This window comes from Sapajus apella, unplaced genomic scaffold (genome assembly GCF_009761245.1).
Source record: "Sapajus apella isolate SASKATOON/1434 unplaced genomic scaffold, GSC_monkey_1.0 scaffold1, whole genome shotgun sequence".
Taxonomy (NCBI): domain Eukaryota; kingdom Metazoa; phylum Chordata; class Mammalia; order Primates; family Cebidae; genus Sapajus; species Sapajus apella.
Genome location: NW_022436941.1, coordinates 58,848,483 through 58,868,447, shown reverse-complemented (window position 1 = coordinate 58,868,447; position 19,965 = coordinate 58,848,483). Strand labels below are relative to the sequence as shown.

The window sequence follows — 19,965 nt, the reverse complement described above, 5'->3', positions numbered from 1 at the left end:
CGAGGGGCAAAGCAGCGGCGCTGGCCGGCACAGCTGCGCTGGCCGAAACAGCCGCGCTGGTGACCGTGGAGCACCTCCGCCTGGGAATTTCCTAGTCTGTGGGCAATAAAAACGCGGCGTCCACTCACCCTCTGCGCTTTCACTGGGAGCTGCAATCCTGAGCTTTTCCTAAACGGCCATCTTGGATCGTACCCCCCTTAAAAGCTTTTCTATTATTATTTTTTAAAGACGGGGTTTCACTATGTTGGTCAGGCTGGTCTTGAACTCCCGACCTCAGGTGATCTGCCCACCTTGGCCTTCAAAGTACTTGGATTACAGACCTGAGCCACCGTGCGCGGCCTTTTAAAAGACTTTTAACATGCAAGAGAGATTTAGTTTAGTCATGAGGAAAAGTGATTTCATTTCAAGCCTTGATTCTGGGTCTTCGGAGAGCATGGAACAGCCATTGCCAGCCTTTCACCGAGACCTTTGTTTCAATTTCACAAACAAGGTTACTAATTAAGGCCTAATGGTGAAATTCAAAGCCTATTTGTGTCCTGGCAAGAGAAAATCAGAATCAAGGAAGCAGGAATTCTTTGCTTCACTAAAACTTGGAGTCTGTATCAATTCTCTTCAAGGAATCAAAGCAAGGACACGGAGGAATTTCAGTTTCAAGATCACTTTGCTAGTCTCGATCAAAGCCTCCCCAGGATTATCTGCATGAATCATCCTTTGTTGCTCAGATACAAGGACAGTGTTGGAACTCTTAGAATAAATTAATAACTAATTCTAAATTAATTAGAATAAATTAGTTCCTTCTAGGAACTAACATACAGATGACACTTCAAACATTATACTTTGAGCCAGATGTCCACTCCCACATCACCCTCATAGGGAGGAAGACCTTTGAAAACCTCCGGTGGTCACGTGACTATACATGGAGACCATTCCCTCCCCTTCCTCTTGGCTCTGTTTCCTAAGATTTATCCTCTCAAACAGACTCTGACTTGAACACGTATCAGTGGATAGGCAATTTAAGGAAAGGAAAAGATCAAGATATTTGGGTCAATCCCAGAAAGGAATATACTTCCTGTTAGCTTAGGAAGACCAGTCTGGCTTATGTTTAGGCCCATACTGCCTGGAAAGAATCTGGGCAGAGCTTCTTTGACTTTGGTGAGTTCTACAGTAAACCTCTAGAGTGACGGCATTGCCTCTCTCTAGTTAGAAAGTGGATTTGAGGGTGTGACAGTAGATAAGATAGCCCAAAGGATGTATGCTGGTGTTGCCTGCTGCATGCAAGGACCAGGAAACACTGGTGCAGCTCCTTGAAGAGCCGTTATCTATTCTCGGAGGGATACTTACAGGACAACCTGAAAATCTAGTAGGAGAGCAAAGTTTACGTGATCAGATTTAATGTTGGGTCTTTACAAGTCCCCAGGACAACTTCAAGAAATGACCAATTTGTCTGCTCTTAGTAACTTATGTTGTCTTTAGCATTAAAAGATTTGTTTGCAGATATTAGCATGGAAGAACTAATCTGATTCCCTGGGCTAATGCAGATAACTTCTCAAATGTTTTCAAGGTTTTTGATGCTTTTAGTGGGGACATTCAGGTTTAGTAGAAACTTCCAAATGATGGTTCAACTTTTTGGGAGAGTTGTTTATCCTTCACTGGATGGCCCAGGTTTTCAGCTACAGCAAGTAGCTGAAAACAGCCTTCCACATCAGCAAGTTCTTTGAAGCAATCAATCCATCTAAGCTTGGAGCATCTTCCAGCTGGGTCTTGGGAGCCTTCCAAATGTTAGGGAAATCCATACTTTTACTTTTTTTTTTTGAAATAGAGTCTCACTCTGTCACCCAGGCTGGATTGCAGTGGTGTAATCTTGGCTCACTGCAACCTCTGCCTCCTGGGTTCAAGTGATTCTCATGCCCTAGCCTCCTGAGTAGCTGGGACTACAGATGCATGCCACCACACCCAGCTAATTTTTTGTATTTTTAGTAGAGACAGTGTTTGGCCATGTTGGCCAGGCTGATCTCAAACTCCTGGCCTCAACTGATCTGTCCACCTCAGCCTCCCAGTGCTGGGATTACAGGCATGAGCCACCGTGGCTGGCCCATACATTCTTTATATAGGCATCATGAATATCAGAGAGTAAGTACTGAGAGGTACCTGATCTTTTGTTCTCTACTCAAAGAGCCATGTCGCATAGCTCCTGCTAGGTAATACTGTAGGGCTAACTGGCCCACCTAATCTCGGGGCACTAGCAGACCCAGCAGGGCTTCTGTCTGTGCATGTTTACCCTGTTTTTCATCACTTGTTGGTAGTTTAGTACTTGTATTATAAATAAGTATATAAATATTATTTAGATTTATATGTGCTTTCTCCATTTTCTGCCTTTTAGGCTCTCCTTTTACTGTCATTTCCTTTGTCAAGCATATAGTTTAGTAATTCCTTTGTTATTGATCTGTTTTTTATCAGTATGTTTTTTCACTCTCATTTTTGAAAAAATGGTTAGACTAGTCCCCCAGTTCTAGGTTAATAGTTATTGGTTCTAAAAATATTATTTACCTGGGCTCATTACTGAAAAATCAGCTCATGTTTGTCATTTCTTTGTAGGTAAAGTGTCTTTTCTTTCTGACTGCTTTTCACATCTTGGTCACCGATAATCTGCAGTTTCATTATTATTTGTCTAGGTATCAATTTTTTTGTTTACTTAGATGTTATATCTCTTGAATCATGGATTTTTGTCTTTTATCAGTTCTAAAAATGTCTGTTATTCCTCTTCAAATTTGACTTCTCTGTTTTCTCTATTCTGTCTTTCTGGGACTTCAATTTGATGTGTATTTGAGCTTGACATTCTATCCATCATATCTCTTAATTTATATCTATTTTCCATTTTCTCACTTCTCTGTGATATATTCTGAGAAATTTCTTAAGATAATATCTTCCAGTTCATCTGTTCTATGTTCAGCTGTGTCATAATGTATAGTTTAATTTAGTTCTTTCAAATCAGCTTGGTCATTCTTAATAGTCTCTTGTTGCTTGCTCATAATTATGATTCCACACTTAGTTCTTTAAACATTCAATCTAGGGCTTATTTGTATTATTGTTTGACAGTTCTAAGCATCTTCAGTCTAGCAGGCTAAATCTGTTACTTCTTCTGTTGACTCTTATTCATTGCACCTCTTTGTGTGTTTGGTAATCTTTGGGGGTTTGTTCTTTCATTTTAATCTGTAGGAATCCAGGGCCTAAACTGAATATAATTTCCTCAGAGAGCTTTTAGGCCTGCTTCAGGTGGGAGTCAGAGGATGGGGTCTGCTGACTTTGTGCCACTTCAACCTCTTTCAAAGGTCCTACTCCAATGAGGGAATCCCAGTCTCAGCCCCCATCCCTATTGCTGGCATCCCAACTTTAGCAGAGCAGACAGGTGGTCCTCAGAAATTTCTCCTACCTTTCAGAAGTCCAGAAATCCATCCTGTTCAGGGTCTAGTTGTGGTCTAGTGGCAAAGTTCAAAAGCACACCTGGTCTGTCAAACAGCTGGAAGAAGACATCCTCTGCTGTGGTTTATTTTTTATCGTATTAACAGAGAAAAGGCATCGGGTTCAGAAAGTTCAGCATTAATGTCTAAAACTACCCAGATTTTCCCAAGCAATATGAAGAAAAAAAGCAAGAAATAGAACACACACACACGCACGCACGCACGCATGTACGTACGTACACACACAACCCCACCTCCCTACATCCCAGAAAGAGGGGCTGGGCTATGGCTTCTGCAGTTTTCTCTCTTGCCTGTTGACCTCTGTGCTGTGCAGGGTAATCCTATGAAGCTATCTAATCCAGCTTCTTTGCTTTCCAGACACTCATCCAAGAGGAAGGATGGCCAGTATCTTTTCTAAGTTGCTAACTGGCCGCAATGCTTCTCTGCTGTTTGCTACCATGGGCACCAGTGCCCTGACCACTGGTTACCTGCTGAACCGGCAGAAGGTGTGTGCCAAGGCCCGGGAGCAGCCCAGGCTATTCCCTGCAAGGTAAGGCCCCTTGGCTTTAAAATAACTTCAGGCTGGGTGCGGTGGCTTTCACCTGTAATTCCAGTACTTTGGGAGGCCAAGAGAGGCAGATCACCAGGTCAGGAGATCGAGACCATCCTGGCCAACATGGTGAAACCTCATCTCTACTGAAAATACAAAAAATCAGCTGGGCATGGTGGCACGCACCTATAGTCCCAGCTACTCGGGAGGCTGAGGCAGGAGGATCACTTGAACCGGGGAGGCGGAGGTTGCAGTCAGCCGAGATCGTTCCACTGCACTCCAGCCTGGCAACAGAGCGAGACTCCGTCTCAAACAAAACAAAAAACCTTCAAAAGCCAGCAAGAAATATGCTTTCCCCTGCTCGAAACTGTTAGCAAGGTTCCTTCTTTTTGCTTTTGAGGATGACTAAGTAAAATGGAAAATCATTTTGAGACTTATTAAGCCTTTGACCCATGGTGTAGACAAAGAAGTGTAGCATCACTGTTCTTGCCTAGAGCTTGCAATCCAGTTGAATAGTATTAATAGGGATAGTTAACATTTGTGGAGCACTTTTATATATGACCAGTACTTTACATGGAGTATCTGTTATTCATCTTAGCTTGTGATGAAATGAAGGCCTACGAAAATTAAACAGTACTCAAGTTCACATAGCTACTGCAGCCAAATGCAAATCCAGGCCCCCTAATTCCAGAACCATGCCTCTGTTGTAGTAATGATTTTAAGAATCAGCTCTAAAGGACACTGCAGATGGGAAGTGGAGGAGTGGCGTGAGGGGGTAAAAATGGACATGTTTTCTCAGCTCTTGGAACCCTGCCATGAACGAGACATCACACGCTGAGCAGAATTTGAGTGGCGTGCAGAATTCCTCTTAGGCAGGTGTGGATAAGAGAGACAAGGAAAACCACTGAAGTGTCTCTCAGAGACATTTTATCTGTTGTGGAAATCAGGATCTAAGGGAATCAATCACCAGCAACCACCATGTACCTTGGGAATTCCTGAGGTGACATGACCTGTATTTGAGGCTGTGGTTGTCCTCAATCTCCTATTCTTTAACTAGTACATACCCCAGGGTGAAACAGCACCCAATTTTATCTCTGTTAGTCCCACAGATATTTACTGAACACTGGTTTCAAGAGCCAGGGACTGTTCTCAAAAAGGCAAAATCCCCACTCTTGTAGAGCTTGCTTAATAAACAAAGGACAGAAATTGACGGATTTCTATGCAGTTCCACCTGCAGGGTTTCTCTCCACTACTAACCTACGGGACCAAAATGTGGCTGTTGTTGATGTTTTACCAAAACTTCTGGGGCGGGGGTGGGGAATGGAGGCTGCATACAATCTCAATTAATTCTCGTATTATGTTCACTTTATCCTTTTTTACATGAGCCACAGTTTGTGGGCTTCTACAGCAAGCATCATGAGATTCTTAGGGCCAGGTTCCTTTCTTTGGGACTATCTTTTGAAACCTGGTTTACTCATGACTCCTGGGCAGTTCTAGCTGAGTATTCCTGTGCCCACTGGCTGAAGGGAGCCTAGTGGAAGGATGGGCAAACACCAAGTCCTTCCATTGGCTGCTTTCTTGAGGGCTGCTGGCTGACAGCCTGCCCCCCTCCGCACACAGCGCAGACTACCCAGACCTGCGCAAGCACAACAACTGCATGGCCGAGTGCCTCACCCCTGCCATCTATGCCAAGCTTCGCAACAAGGTGACGCCCAATGGCTACACCCTGGACCAGTGCATCCAGACTGGAGTGGACAACCCTGGACACCCCTTCATAAAGACTGTGGGCATGGTGGCTGGTGACGAGGAGTCCTACGAGGTAAAACTGTTGGCTTCTAGTTCCAGGGTGGGAGGGATGCTCTGGATATGACTGAACTGCACAGTCCTGGGGTCCTTCACTTGTCTATGGGGCCAGCTTTTTGCCTTCTCTGGAAGGGCTCCCATAAAGGGAAGCCAGCTCCAGAAGAATCATCTGGAATGCTTTCTGAAACAATGAGGTCTATAGCTTCCAGGGACAAGGCTTCCCTTGCTGCTGTGCTAGGATCCCTCCCTGTGGAGGAATGAACTGCATGACAGAACACTCTGAGCTTGTCAAGGGGATGAGTGGTACAGAAACAATAAAATCGAACGGTATGTATTCACCAATAAGACATTAGCTGATGTGTTTGTGGCTGAGCTTTATTGGGTGGGGTCAATCTTTAGGAAAATGAGGACTTCTCCTCTTATTACAACTTCTATTACTGAATTCTCTATTACTGACTAGACAATTACTGTAACCCAGACTATTGAATTCACCAAGTCTCTTGGATAAACCCTATGATCTCACCGTCCTCATCCTCCGTGCAGAAGCACAGAGTGGTCGGCTGGAGCAGAACGCAGCCACCATGCATCCCCTCCACAGAGTAGCCTTTCTGCCGAGGCAAATGCCTGCAGACCTCCTCCTTCAGGTCCACCCTTTTGGATTCTTCTGTTACAAGGAACTGAAGGCAGTTCCCTAGAAAGGCAGCCAGAGAAGAGAGGGAGCCATCTTGGAAAAAAAACACAACTTGTGGCTCATTTACGTACAGCAGCATACAACTCTGGGTCTAGTTTGGGTCCCAAGCTAGTGGTAGCTCTCTGGACCCAAAGCCCTCCCCACTTTCCACAGCTCCTAAAGTCTGCAGGGTGCTTTGTTACAACTTCTTTTAACACTTTTTTTTTTTTTTTTTAACAAAGGATATGCCTGAAGTTTTGTTGTTGTTTTTAAATAAGATTTTGCATGAGATCGTTTGGGCTGGGGAAGGTCCTCACAGGGTGAGAGTTCCCTGCTTCGCCCTAACTGCTGCTGTGTACTTTCTTCTGGCATAGCCAGGTTTTCAACAAATTTAATATGTGGCTTAATCTTTAAAAACTGACTTTCCCCTTGAGCATAAAACTGTAGCCTCCGATCTGGTGGCTTCTTGTAACCCACAAAGGCAAACACATCTAGGAAACCCTTTAAATTCCTAACCATGAGAATTTTCTTGCTCGGTCTGATGGCAGTGATTTTGGCAGATCACTCGGGGAGGGTAAGATGGCAGGACTCAGCAGCCCCACCCTGTCTCAAGAGGCAAGATGCCTCCAAAAGGTTTTCTCTCTTGTTGTTATTATCATTAACCAATCCATTCTCACATCCATTTCCTATATGATAGTCCCAAGGATGTCAGAGGAGGGAGGCATCAACTTTGGCTTTTAAGATACAAAGAGCATGTGAATGGAAAGGTCTTTGAACACAATTAAAGAGGAAACATGCACCTTCCCTCCTGCAGGTGTTTGCTGACCTTTTTGACCCCGTCATCAAACTAAGACACAATGGCTACGACCCCAGGGTGATGAAGCACCCAACTGATCTGGATGCATCCAAGGTAGGCTCCAGCCTCCTCCTTCCCCGTGAAGCTTGCACTCCAGAGCCTAAGGGGAGAAGCCCTGGAGGAAGGGCTCCCCACCTTGAGTCAGATACCCCTGAAAAGTGCTGTGACTGCCCTAGCACAGCCTCCCCGCTGGAGGGCCACAGAGGAGATGTTAGGAAGTTCCCAAAGTCTTTGTTTTCTTTAATAAATACAACTAGGGAAAGGTTGGTCATTGGGAAATTTAAAACTTTTCCAAAGCTATTCCCTTTTTCAACCCAAACCACCCAGTTAGGGTCAAGGATCTCAGACCACACTATATAAAACAGCTCTCCCCTTTACTAGTCAAAGGCCCCTGGCCCAAGACTTCCAGAATGTGTCCAACTTATGGATTGTGCACTTGTGCACAGTGCCTGAGGGTCCCCTGGGAAACTGCAGATTGGCGGATTGGAACCCACTGTGGCTGTGGCAGGACCGTGGTCGGAGGCTGGCCGCAGTGACCCCACACTCTGCTCGGCAGATCACCCAAGGACAGTTTGATGAGAACTATGTGCTGTCATCTCGGGTGCGCACAGGCCGCAGCATCCGTGGGCTGAGCCTACCACCTGCCTGCACCAGGGCTGAGCGGAGGGAGGTGGAGAACGTGGCCATCATGGCCCTGGAGGGCCTCAAGGGAGACCTGGCCGGCCGTTACTACAGGCTGTCTGAGATGACGGAGCAGGACCAGCAGCGGCTTATTGACGTGAGTAAAAGTTGGAGATCCTTAGAGAAGGACTGGATGTGGGGCTCTGAGCTGTACAGGAAGGCCTCTCCTGGTGCTCAGCTCAGCCCTTACCCTGGCCAGGAGCTTGCTGAGCTCAGCCCAAGGGCATCTACTTGTTCATTGTAAGAAAGAAAGATGAGGTCTTGCATTGTACTTGTCAAGCCACTGAAATATTCCAGGGATAAAATCTGCCTAAGCAGCTCCAATATGGAGATGGTGCCTGTGAATGGAAGGGGTGGAGGGTGGGGTGGAGATTGAATGGAGGATCTCCTAGCTTGTTCATAAATGGGAACAGTTAGGTGTGGAAATCCTGTCTGTGCCCAGAAGATGGTCTCTATTATCATAGCCAAAGGAAATTCCAGGTAGGAGGCCTGCCCTGACTCATGTGGTGCCAGCCTCTGCATTTCCTGCTGGGGTTGATTCCTGCTGCTTCCACTGTGTCCACCGTGGCTTCCCTCTGGCACCAGAGTGCACAAAACTCAAGTCCCTTACTTATTTTCACCTTAGCATAGCTAAAACAAGATAGCACTTTCAAAAGTAGCTTTTAACTAAACTCTAAAAAAAAGGCAGAAACAAAATTTTGTCATTTCAAAAGATGCAAATGCTAAGAAATATGCCTCATTTCCAAACCAGACTGGCCAACTATATGGTCTATGGGCTTTAGTCTCCTGGTCTCTGTGGCCACCAGGCCAACTATTCCCCTGCCCCGTTACAGAACAAGGCCCCCTCCACCTCAAGTAGCCACCCTGGTTTCCTGCTTAAGGGAAACTGCTGCTCCCTGGATGGTGGCAGTTCACATCCTCCTCCTGACTGATCTCTCCCCCTTAGAGACTGTAGGACTCCTCTCCCCACATCCACTTGGTTTCTTACCTCAGTGTAATCATATTTGAATATATAGTTTCCATATGTCCCATTGTAGAGTATGTGTATAGCTATGCAAGAAAGAGTGGTATATACAATGCAAAAAAAAGTTAGTCTCGACTTTGACTTTGATATGTGGAGTAGTACGTTCCAGTGGTTAAAGCACAAGCCTGGGCGTCATAAAGTCTATACTCGAATCTATATTCTGCTGCTTCCTACAATCACCCTATTGGACAAGTTGTATGATCTCTCTGAATCTCAGTTTTCCTTATTTATAAAACAGAATAACACTTATTTCATAGAGTTGTGAAGTTTAAAGGAAATAAAAGCCTGTGATCTAGAGCCTGGCACAGTATTAATGGTAGCTATTTTAATTTATTGATCATTATTGTACATCTCTAATACTTTTGAATGAAATAAATAATAATATATGAAGCAATAATGCTAGAAACAGAGAATGACCACTGTGTACAAAAGCCTTTTCAGGACAGTGTCCCTCATTCATTGCTCATTCAGCCATTGCATAGGGTTGGTGTTGGTAGTGTATACCCGCTCCATAGTGATTTACTGAGTTCCATATGGACTAAACCAGTGTTTTCCAACATTCGCTGCACATTAAAATCACCTGAAAGAGTCTTTAAAAAAACCTGATGCCCAGACACAGTCTAGAACAACTAGGTCAGAATCTCTGGGGATGGGAAGTAGGCATTAGTTTGTTTAAGCTCCTAGGTTATTCTAGTGAGCAGCCAAGGCTAAGAACCACCACCTAAGAGACAGCAGCCATTGGAATTGAGTTGGAACTTGTTCACCTGCCACTTGCAGTCCTGCTTGATCTCATCAGTCTCTCCTCTCTGCTTTATCCCTTTTGACCTACAGGACCACTTTCTGTTTGATAAGCCAGTGTCCCCTTTATTAACATGTGCTGGAATGGCCCGTGACTGGCCAGATGCCAGGGGAATCTGGTATGGATGTAGCATGTTCACATTTGCAGTATCTGTAGAGGATCTCTTTGAGATCACCTGCTTATCCTAACCTGGAGTTGCTGTGTACTACAGTTGACAGCATGCCTTAAAAATTGTGTGTGTGTGTGTCTAAGTATTGTGATGTTACTAAGATGTGTAGAAATGTGACCTGGTTTGCATGAATTATGCCTAAGAAGAAAGGCTACCTTTTTAAGAAAAAATTTACTTCATATTATTTGACTTCGCAGAGAATCTGTTTCAGGACATTAAAAGAGCAAAACATAAAAATATCGAGGATTTAAGAAAAACTCTGAAAGAACTGATATCTCGTATACACATATTTTATGTTGGCCAATAGTCCTCAGCCCACTTTGCCTCCTGTACCCTGATAGGTTATTATGAGTGAGTGTACCTGAAGTAGTGGAAATAAAGGTGTTCACGAGCAGCTGCTCAGTAGGGATGGACAGGCAGGATCTATGGTGCAAACGTGTGAAATGTTGTATACCTTAAACATCTTGGGTGGAAGGTAACCCCACCCCCTTTGTAAAGCACGAGATTTTGGTTGAATCTTTTAGGAGACAAAACATTCTTGTTAGTATCAAAGCCAATGTTATATAGTTGAATTACTGTCATCCTAGTCAGAGGACCTAGGTGGAATTATATTCTTGTTGGGTAAAAACATGACATCTTTTATGGTGACAGTTGGTCTTATTCTTCTTTCTGTCAAGGTAACATTATTTTGTCATACTTTTTCAGGCACAGGGCCATCTAGGAAATGAGGAAGGTGAAATGAGGCAATCAAGCCAGGGAGGTAATGAGAATTTTCATGTGTTGAAACAAATGCAATTAACACTCAGCACCATATTTCTCTCTTCATTAGGCATAATTATGATAAGACATTTCTCATCTGGATAAATGAGGAGGATCACACCAGGGTAATCTCAATGGAAAAAGGAGGCAATATGAAACGAGTGTTTGAGCGATTCTGTCGTGGACTAAAAGAAGTAAGATGTTATCTGAGATTTCTGGATATTCAAATAAAATTACCGTATTTTTTGTTCTTGAAAGAAGACACTATGGTAACTTCCAGGATGGGGCTAATGTTTTTTCTAGAGATCAAGGCTTTTTTTTTTTTTTTATTGAGACGGAATTTCGCTCATTGCCCAGGCTGGAATGCAGTGGTATAGTCTCAGCTCACTGCAACTACCGCCTCCTGGGTTCAAGTGATTCTCCCACCTCAGCCTCCAGAGTAGCTGGGATGACAGGTGCTGGCCACCATGCCTGGTTAATTTTTGTATTCTTAGTAGAGACTGGGTTTTACCATGTTGGCCAGGCTAATCTCGAACTCCTGACCTCAGGTGATCCACCTGCCTCAGCCTCCCAAAGTGCTGGGATTACAGGAGCCAGCCTCAAGGCATTTTTTGGAGTGGAACTTTCAAGGTAGTGCTTCAGAAAATAGGTGACTTTCTCTTGTTATTAGAAAGCTATTATGTTTTCCTCCCCATTCCACTGTGGTTTGGGGAAGTCTATGGATCATTATTTCTTTTTTGATTTATTTAATATTGCTCTGAGCTATTCTAAGCAGAGAGACAACAGAGAATGTAGCCTGATCATAGACTTACCTGCTGAGAATTCCTATATTCTCCTACTCTTTTGGCATGAAAAATAATGCCACCAACTAACATTCATTGAGTGCTTAGTGTGTGCTAGTACTGTGGTGACTGCTTTATATCAGGGGTCCTCAACCCCCCGACCATGGATCTGGTACCAGTCTATGGCCTGTTAGGAACTGGGCCGCACAGCAGGAGGTGAGTGGTGGGCGAGCAAACATTACCACCTAAGCTCCACCTCCTGTCAGATCAGTGGCGGCATTAGATTTTCACAGGAGCACAAACCCTATTGTGAACTGCATGTGCGGGATCTAGGTTGCGAGCGCCTTATGAGAAGCTAATGCCTGATGATCTGAGGTGGAGCAACAGTTTCATCCCAAAACAATCCCTCCCCATGGTCCGTAGAAAAATTGTCTTCTAAGACACCAGTCCCTGATGTCAAAAAGGTTGGGGACCACTGCTTTACATGGTTCATTTAACTTAATTGGACCATTTTAATAGTCTGGTAGGAGAGGTATTATTTTCTGTTAAAGGAGTACTATAAATTTATCTTAATTTCATTCATGCCAGAGAAGGGTACACATCTCACTCCCTGGTGTTGGGGATATGCTGAATGAATGGATATTGGAAAATGCTGTCATTTGTTCACTGTGGTTCTACTTGTAGGTGGAACGGTTAATTCAAGAACGAGGTTGGGAGTTCATGTGGAATGAGCGCCTAGGATACATTCTGACCTGTCCTTCAAACCTTGGAACAGGACTACGAGCCGGTGTCCACGTTAGGATCCCAAAGCTCAGCAAGGTACTGTTATGTGACTGACTAGTGGCCCCAATGGGCCAGGATCAGTTCAGATGTGACTGCTTTGTGGAGGGAGAAAACATCGCTGCCCATTCCTTAACTCTACTTTCTCTACCTATAATATAAAAATAATAAGAAAAAATTAAGTTTGCCTCAAAAGACAGTTGTATTAGTTAGAATAAAAGGTTAAGGGGACTAAGAAAAAGATGGTAGCTTCAAGAATAAGACCTTTAAATTTTTCCTCATGTAACAAATCAGGATAGTTAGGCTATGCTCTCTCTGGTTCTTTCCATCTCCTTTCTCTGTCTCTCCTAGTTCAAGCAGTTCTCGAACCTGAGTGTGTCTGAGATCACCTGAAGGACTGGGTGAAACACAAGTTGTAGGCCCCACCTACGGAATTCACATTTCTGACAAGTTTCCAGGGGATGCTGAAGCTGTTGGTCAAGGGGCTACACTTGGAGGAGCACTGTCTTAGAGCACTGTCCCCATTTCCATGGTCACAGTCAGGCCCCATGTTCCAGCTTGTGGAAAGGGGAGACAGCATATAGAGATTTTACTTCTGGGCCTGGAAGTGGCACACATTACTTCCATTTGTTTCATTAGCTAAGAACTTGGCCAGTGGTCACTTTCTAGCTCCCATGCTAGAAGAAGAAAAAGAAAGATTCTGGTGGGCAACTAGTAGTTTCAGCACCCAAAGTGGATCAAATACTTTAAAACAATTCTCGAAAATGTGTTTCCTACCAAAAAAAAATTTTTTTTTGTTCAAAATTTTAAAGCTAAGAAATTTAAGTGATTTAACTTTATAATTTTAACAATGACAACTGTTATGTAAACAAATAATAAACATACCAATGCTGGCATCTTGGCACCAAAAGCCAAACGATATGGAAGTTAAGAACACAAGTTTCAGCCAGGGACAGTGGCTCACACCTGTAATCTCAGCACTCTGGCCAAGGCGGGAGGATTACTTGAGCCCCAGAGTTCGAGACAAGCCTGGACAGTATGTGAGACCTCATCTTTACAAAATGAAAAAAATTAGCCAGGCACAGTAGTGTGTGCTTATAGTCCTAGTTACTCGAGAGGCAGGAGGATCCCTTGAGTCCAGGAGTTCCAAACCAGAAGGGAGTGGGGGCCAATATTCAACATTCTTAAAGAATTTTCAGCTCAGAATTTCATATTCAGCCAAACTAAGCTTCATAAGTGAAGGAGAAACAAAATCCTTTACAGGGAGCAAATGCTGAGAGATTTTGTCACTACCAGGCCTGCCTTACAAGAGCTCCTGAAACAAATATGGAAAGGAAAAACCGGTACCAGCCACTGCAAAAACATACCAAATTGTAAAGACCATGGATGCTATGAATAAACTGCATCAACTAATGGGTAAAACAACCAGTTAGCATCATAATGACATGATCAAATTCACATATAACAATATTAACCTTAAATGTAAACAGGCTAAATGCTCCAATTAAAAGACAAAGAGTGACAAATTGGATAAATAATCAAGACTCATCAGTGTGCTGAATTCAGGAGCCCCATCTCACATGCAAAGACACACATAGGCTCAAAATAAAGGGATGGAGGAAGATTTACCAAGCAAAATGGAAAGCAAAACAAGCAGGGGTTGCAATCCTAGTCTCTGGTAAAACAGACTTTAAACCAACAAAGATCAAAAAAGACAAAATGCATTGCATAATGGAAAAGGGATCAATGCAACAAGAAGAACTAACTATCCTAAATATATATGCACCCAATACAAGAGCATCCAGATTTACAAAGCAAATTCTTAGAGACCTACAAAGAGACTTAGACTCCCACACAATAATAGTGGGAGACTTTAACACCCCAATGTCAATATTAGATCAATGAGACAGAAAATTAACATGGATCTTCAGGACTTGAACTCAGCTCTGGACCAAGTGGACCTAATAGACATCTACAGAACTCTCCACCCCAAATCAACAGAATATACATTCTTCTCTGTACATCATACTTTTTCTAAAATTGACGACATAATTGGAAGTAAAACACTCCTCAGCAAATGCAAAAGAATGGAAATCAGTCTTTCAGTCCACAGTGCAATCAAATTAGAACTCAGGATTAAGAAATTCACTCAAAACTACACAACTACATGGAAACTGAACAACCTACTCCTGAATGACTACTGGGTAAATAACAAAAATAAGGCAAAAATAAATAAGTTCTTTGAAACCAATGTGAACAAAGATCCAATGTGCCAGAATCTCTGGGACACAGCTAAAGTAGTGTGTAGAGGGAAATTTGCAGCACTAAATGCCCAAAGGAGAAAGCAGGAAATATCTAAAACTGATGCCCTAACATCACAATTAAAAGAACTAAAGAAGCAAGAGCAAGCAAATTCAAAAGCTAGCAGAAGACAAGAAATAACTAAGATCAGAGCAGAAGTGAAGGGGAGAGAGAGAGAGAGAAATAAGAAACTCTTCAAAAAAAAAAAAAAAAAAAATCTAGGAATCCAGGAGCTGGTTTTTTGAAAAGATTAACAAAATAGACTGCTAGCCAGACTAATAAAGAAAAAAGAGAAAAGAATCAAATAGACAAAATAAAAAAAATGATAAAGGAGGTATCACCACTGATCTCACAGAAATACAAACTACCATCAGAGAATACTATAAAAACCTCTACACAAATAAACCAGAAAATCTAGAAAGAATGGATAAATTCCTGGACACATATACCCTCCCAAGACTAAACCAGGAAGAATTGAATCCCTGAATAGACCAATAACAACTTCTGAAATTGAGGCAGTAATTAATAGCTTACCAACTGAAACAAGCTCAGGACCAGACAGATTCACAGCCAACTTCTATCAGAGGTACAAAGGGGAGCTGGTAGCATTCCTTCTGAAATTATTCCAAACAATAGAAAAAGAGGGACTCCTCCCTAACTTATTTTATGAGGCCACCATCATCCTGATACCAAAACCTGGTAGAAACACAACAAAAAAACAAAATTTCAGGTCAATATCCCTGATGAACATCATTATTTTATTTATAACGATAAAATGCTGGCAAACCAAGTCCAGCAGCACATGATCAAGCCAGCTTCATCCCTGGGCTGCAAGGCTAGTTCAACATCTGCAAATCAACAAACATAATCTAGTGCATAAACAGAATCAATGGCAAAAATCACGATTAATTCAATAGATGCAGAAAAAGCCTTCAATAAAATTCAACACCCTTTCATATTAAAAACTCTCAATAAACTAGGTATTGATGGGACATATCTCAAAATAAGAGCTATTTATGACAAAGCCACAGCCAATATCATACTAAATGGGCAAAAGCTGGAAGCAATCCCTTTGAAAACAAGCACAAGACAAGAACACCCTCTCACAACTCCTATTCAACATAGTATTGCAAGTTCTGGCCAGGGAAGTCAGGCAAGAGAAAGAAATAAAACATATTCAATAGGAAGAGAGGAAGTCAAATTGTCTGTTCACAGATGACATGATTGTATATTTAGAAAACTCCATTATCTTACCCCAAAATCTCCTTAAGCTGCTAAGTAATTTCAGAAAAGTCTCAGGATACAAAATCAGTGTGCAAAAATCAAAAGCATTCCTATACACCAAAAATAGCCAAATCATAAGTGAACTCCCATTCCCGATTGCTATAAAGAGAATAAAATACCAAGGAATACAACTTAGAAGGGATGTGAAGGACCTCTTCAAGGAGAACTACAAGCTCAAGGAAATAAGAGAGGACACAAATAAATGGAAAAACATTCCATGCTCATGGATAGGAAAGAAGTATCATGAAAATGGCCATACTGCCCAAAGTAATTTATAGATTCAATGCCATCCCCATCAAGCTACCATGGACTTCCTCCACAGAATTAGAAAAAACTACTTTAAATTTCATATGGAATCAAAAAAGAGCCTGTATAGTTACCACTGACTTTCTTCACAGATTTAGGAAAAAATACTTTAAATTTCATATAGAATCAAAAAAGAGCCCCTTTAGCCAAGACAATCCTAAGCATAAAGAACAAAGCTGGAAGCATCATGCTACCTGACTTCAAACTATACTACAAGGCTACAGTAACCAAAACAGCATGGTACTGGTACCAAAACAGATATATAGACCAATGGAACAGAACAGAGGCCGCAGAAATAACACCACAAATCTATAACCATCTGATCTTTGACAAACCTAGTAAATACAAGCAATGGGGAAAGGATTCCCTATTTAATAAATGGTGTTGGGAAAACAGGATAGCCATATGAAGAAAACTGAAACTGGACCCCTTCCTTACACCTTATACAAAAATTAACTCAGGATGGATTAAAGCCTTAAATATAAGACCTAAAACCATAAAAACCCTAGAAGAAAACCTAGGCAATACCATTCAGAACATAGGCATGGGCAAGGACTTCATGACTAAAACACCCAAAGCAATGGCAACAAAAGCCAAAATTGACAAATGGGATCTAATTAAACTGAAGAGCTTCTGCACAACAAAATGAATTATCAGAGTGAACTGGTAACCAACAGAATGGGAGAAAAATTTTGCCATCTATCCATCTGACAAATGGTTAATACCCAGAATCTACAAAGAACTTAAATTTTCAAGAAAAAAACGACCTCATCAAAAAGTGGGTAAACAATATGAACAGACACTTCTCACAAGAAGACATTTAACGGGTCAACTAACATGAAAAAAAGCTCATCATCACTGGTCACTAGAGAAATGCAAATCAAAACCACATCGTTATACCACCTCATGCCAGTAGAATGGCAATCATTAAAAAAAAAAATCACAAAACAACAGATGCTGGAGAGTATGTGGAGAAATAGGAATGCTTTTACACTGCTGGTGGGAGTGTAAAATTAGTTCAAACACTGTGAAAGACAGTGTGGCGATTCCTCAAGGATCTAGAACCAGAAATATCAATTGACTTAGCAATCCCATTACTGGGTAATATACTCAAAGGATTATAAATCATTCTACTATAAAGACACATGCAAATATGTGTTTATTGCAGCACTGTTTACAATAGCAAAGACTTGGAAGCAACAATACCCATCAATGATAGACTCGATAAAGAAAATGTGGCACATATACACCATGGAACACTATGCAGCCGTAAAATGGGATGAGTTGATGTCCTTTGCAGAGATATGGATGAAGCCAGAAACCATCATTCTCAGCAAACTAACACAGAAACAGAAAACCAAATACTGCATGTTCTCACTTATAAGTAGGAATTGAACAATGAGAACACATGGACACAGGGAAGGGAATGTCACACACTGGGGCCTGTTGGGGTGGGGGAGTAGGGGAGGGGGACAGTATTAGGAGAAATACCTAATGTAGATGATGGGTAGATGGGCACAGCAAATCACCATGGCACATGTATACCTATGTAACAAACCTGCACATTCTGCACAGGTATCATAGAACTTAAAGTATAAGAAAAAAATGTTAAACTGTTATCTTACTATATGTCTTTTCTAAGTAAATGTACCAATGATTATGAATAGATTTTTGCCTCTTACCACATTTAAGTATTATCCCCTTGTCCTAGGACCCACGCTTTTCTAAGATCCTGGAAAACCTAAGACTCCAGAAGCGTGGCACAGGTGGTGTGGACACTGCCGCGGTTGCAGATGTGTACGACATTTCCAACATAGATAGAATTGGTCGATCAGAGGTAATGTCTCTCTCACTTTCCTAACATGAATTAACAAAATCAGCCTGAGAGAATAGAGAAAAGCCGCCTAAACAGCCTTACCGTTTTCACAGAATTCGAGACCTCCTTTTCACCCATCGAGTCCTGAGTTATGTTAGCTTTTCATTCTGTAACATTATTCTTCCATGGGAAATAACTGCATAAAGGTAAACATAATGTGAGCTGAGAATTTACAGGCAACTATAGGAATTTACAGTGGGGCTGTTGTCACCAACCTGCCTTAAGAGTATTCCAACAATCTTCAGCAAGCAGGAGCTCTATTATGCTAAAGGACTGAAGTATTACTTTAAAGTCAGAACGTCTGTGCTATCCCTTGGAGAGTGACAAAATAGTGGAATTTTCTATTGATTCTGAATTTTTTTGGTGAAGGCTACATACTATCATCTTTATTTTGGTGTTCTTAGATGCTTGACAGTATCTACACTTTTATTTCTTAGGCTAAAGATAGCAAATATGTCATGTGCCAGGTCTAGATAAGTTTGTGTTCATAAAATCCTTAGGATTCTGTGATGAATATGTAGGATGAAAAGGATTCATAGACTATGTGTGGCCCTGAAACAGTGAGGCAAAAAGATCAAATGTAAGGAACATGCAGCTGAACACTAAGCAATATTGATCATGGTAAGTTATACCAGCTTATCTGGATGTGGCCTCATTGGACAGATCATGCCCACCATTAATTTAAAAACCTCTTCTCATAACAAAACTCTTAATGATTCAGTGACTGGTTATTAAATCTACGGATTATCAAAGCTGTCTTCTTCCTTACTAGTTTTTGAGTATTTCAGTGCCTATTGATATCCCACCGCCTATTGATATCACACCCGTACACTGAGGAAAAGGAAAGGAAGAAACACTCCAAACAATTAGATCAGCCTGTGTGCTATCAGCTGTGGTAAAGTACTTGAGGGACAAGCAACTATAATACAACCTATGAAATTTACTGAATAATGTGTGGTGTAGTGAATAAAGAAAATCTGGGAGTCTATCCCAGTTGATTCTAATATTAACTAGATATGTATTACTGGAAAACCATGTATTTAATGCTTAAATTTTCAAGTCTAACTATAATAGCAGTCATAAAGTGAGCAAAGTGCCAAAAAATAATTATAAAACACCATTTATTTAACCCAACAACCCTGATAACCATTGTGAACATTATTCTAAATGGCCCTTCATTCCACTAAATCTACTCAAAAAACTTTTGAAAAATTGTTATAACACATATTTTAGTATTATAATCAAATACTACTTATAATTTTTTCCAATGTATTATATCATGAGCATTTTCCCAAAATATTAAGTATTCTTCAAACACATGATTTCTACTCACAGTAAACATAATCCATTGTCTATTTAATGTTTTCCTGATTTTATGTTTGACCATCTCTATATATAATTCTAATCACAACTCTGGTTATTTAGACTATACTTCTAGGAAAGGAATTGTGGGTTAAAAGCAGGGGGCCCTATTTATGACCAAGTTTTTTACCAGATTTATACCAAGATAAAGTCCTACTGGCAGTGAGTGACAGACCCATCTCATCACACTCTCACCAACACTAGAAGAGACCAAAGGGACAAGGAGAAAATACGTTTCTTTAGTTAGTAGTGACTAACTTTCTGATTCAACCCTCTCTTGGGGCTTAAGTTTCCTTATGCATATAAAGAGACAGGAAGCTGGAATCTGTGATGCCTAAGCACTAACATTCAATGATCCCTTCCACCCTTGCTGTTCATTTTTTAGCTGTATCATTTATTGTCTGGAATTAACTAATTTCTCTCTGAATTTGCGTTTCCTTGGTAACAGTGCCAGTCATTTGCTTAGGAGGGGATCCCAAGGGGAAAAAAAATTATAAGTAGATGT

The 19,965-nt window shown here is 41.6% G+C and overlaps 1 protein-coding gene and 1 long non-coding RNA gene across 4 annotated transcripts in view; one reads left to right on the top strand and one right to left on the bottom strand.

Annotated features, from left to right (window-relative positions):
• LOC116550914 overlaps nucleotides 1-19,965 on the bottom strand; it is a 68,862-nt gene that overhangs the window by 16,860 nt on the left and 32,037 nt on the right. Inside the window, exons 2-4 of one of the 2 annotated variants that reach the window (XR_004268619.1) lie at nucleotides 18,141-18,234; nucleotides 6,335-6,502; nucleotides 3,431-3,517 (exon numbers count right to left, since the gene is read on the bottom strand). This is a non-coding gene — a long non-coding RNA (uncharacterized LOC116550914). Of the gene's footprint in view, nucleotides 1-2,043; nucleotides 3,518-6,334; nucleotides 6,503-18,140; nucleotides 18,235-19,965 lie in introns of those variants that run through there. The other variant, XR_004268621.1, reaches the window with a different exon arrangement.
• The window catches only part of CKMT2 (creatine kinase, mitochondrial 2), a 44,470-nt gene that overhangs the window by 23,627 nt on the left and 878 nt on the right, over nucleotides 1-19,965 (top strand). For both annotated transcript variants that reach the window (XM_032277047.1, XM_032277053.1), the window contains exons 2-9: nucleotides 3,837-4,008; nucleotides 5,629-5,827; nucleotides 7,296-7,391; nucleotides 7,894-8,115; nucleotides 9,874-9,959; nucleotides 10,840-10,963; nucleotides 12,236-12,370; nucleotides 17,934-18,059. In XM_032277047.1, the coding sequence (XP_032132938.1) occupies nucleotides 3,857-4,008; nucleotides 5,629-5,827; nucleotides 7,296-7,391; nucleotides 7,894-8,115; nucleotides 9,874-9,959; nucleotides 10,840-10,963; nucleotides 12,236-12,370; nucleotides 17,934-18,059 (1,140 nt within the window). In that variant the 5' untranslated portion in view covers nucleotides 3,837-3,856. The remainder of the gene's footprint in view (nucleotides 1-3,836; nucleotides 4,009-5,628; nucleotides 5,828-7,295; nucleotides 7,392-7,893; nucleotides 8,116-9,873; nucleotides 9,960-10,839; nucleotides 10,964-12,235; nucleotides 12,371-17,933; nucleotides 18,060-19,965) is intronic.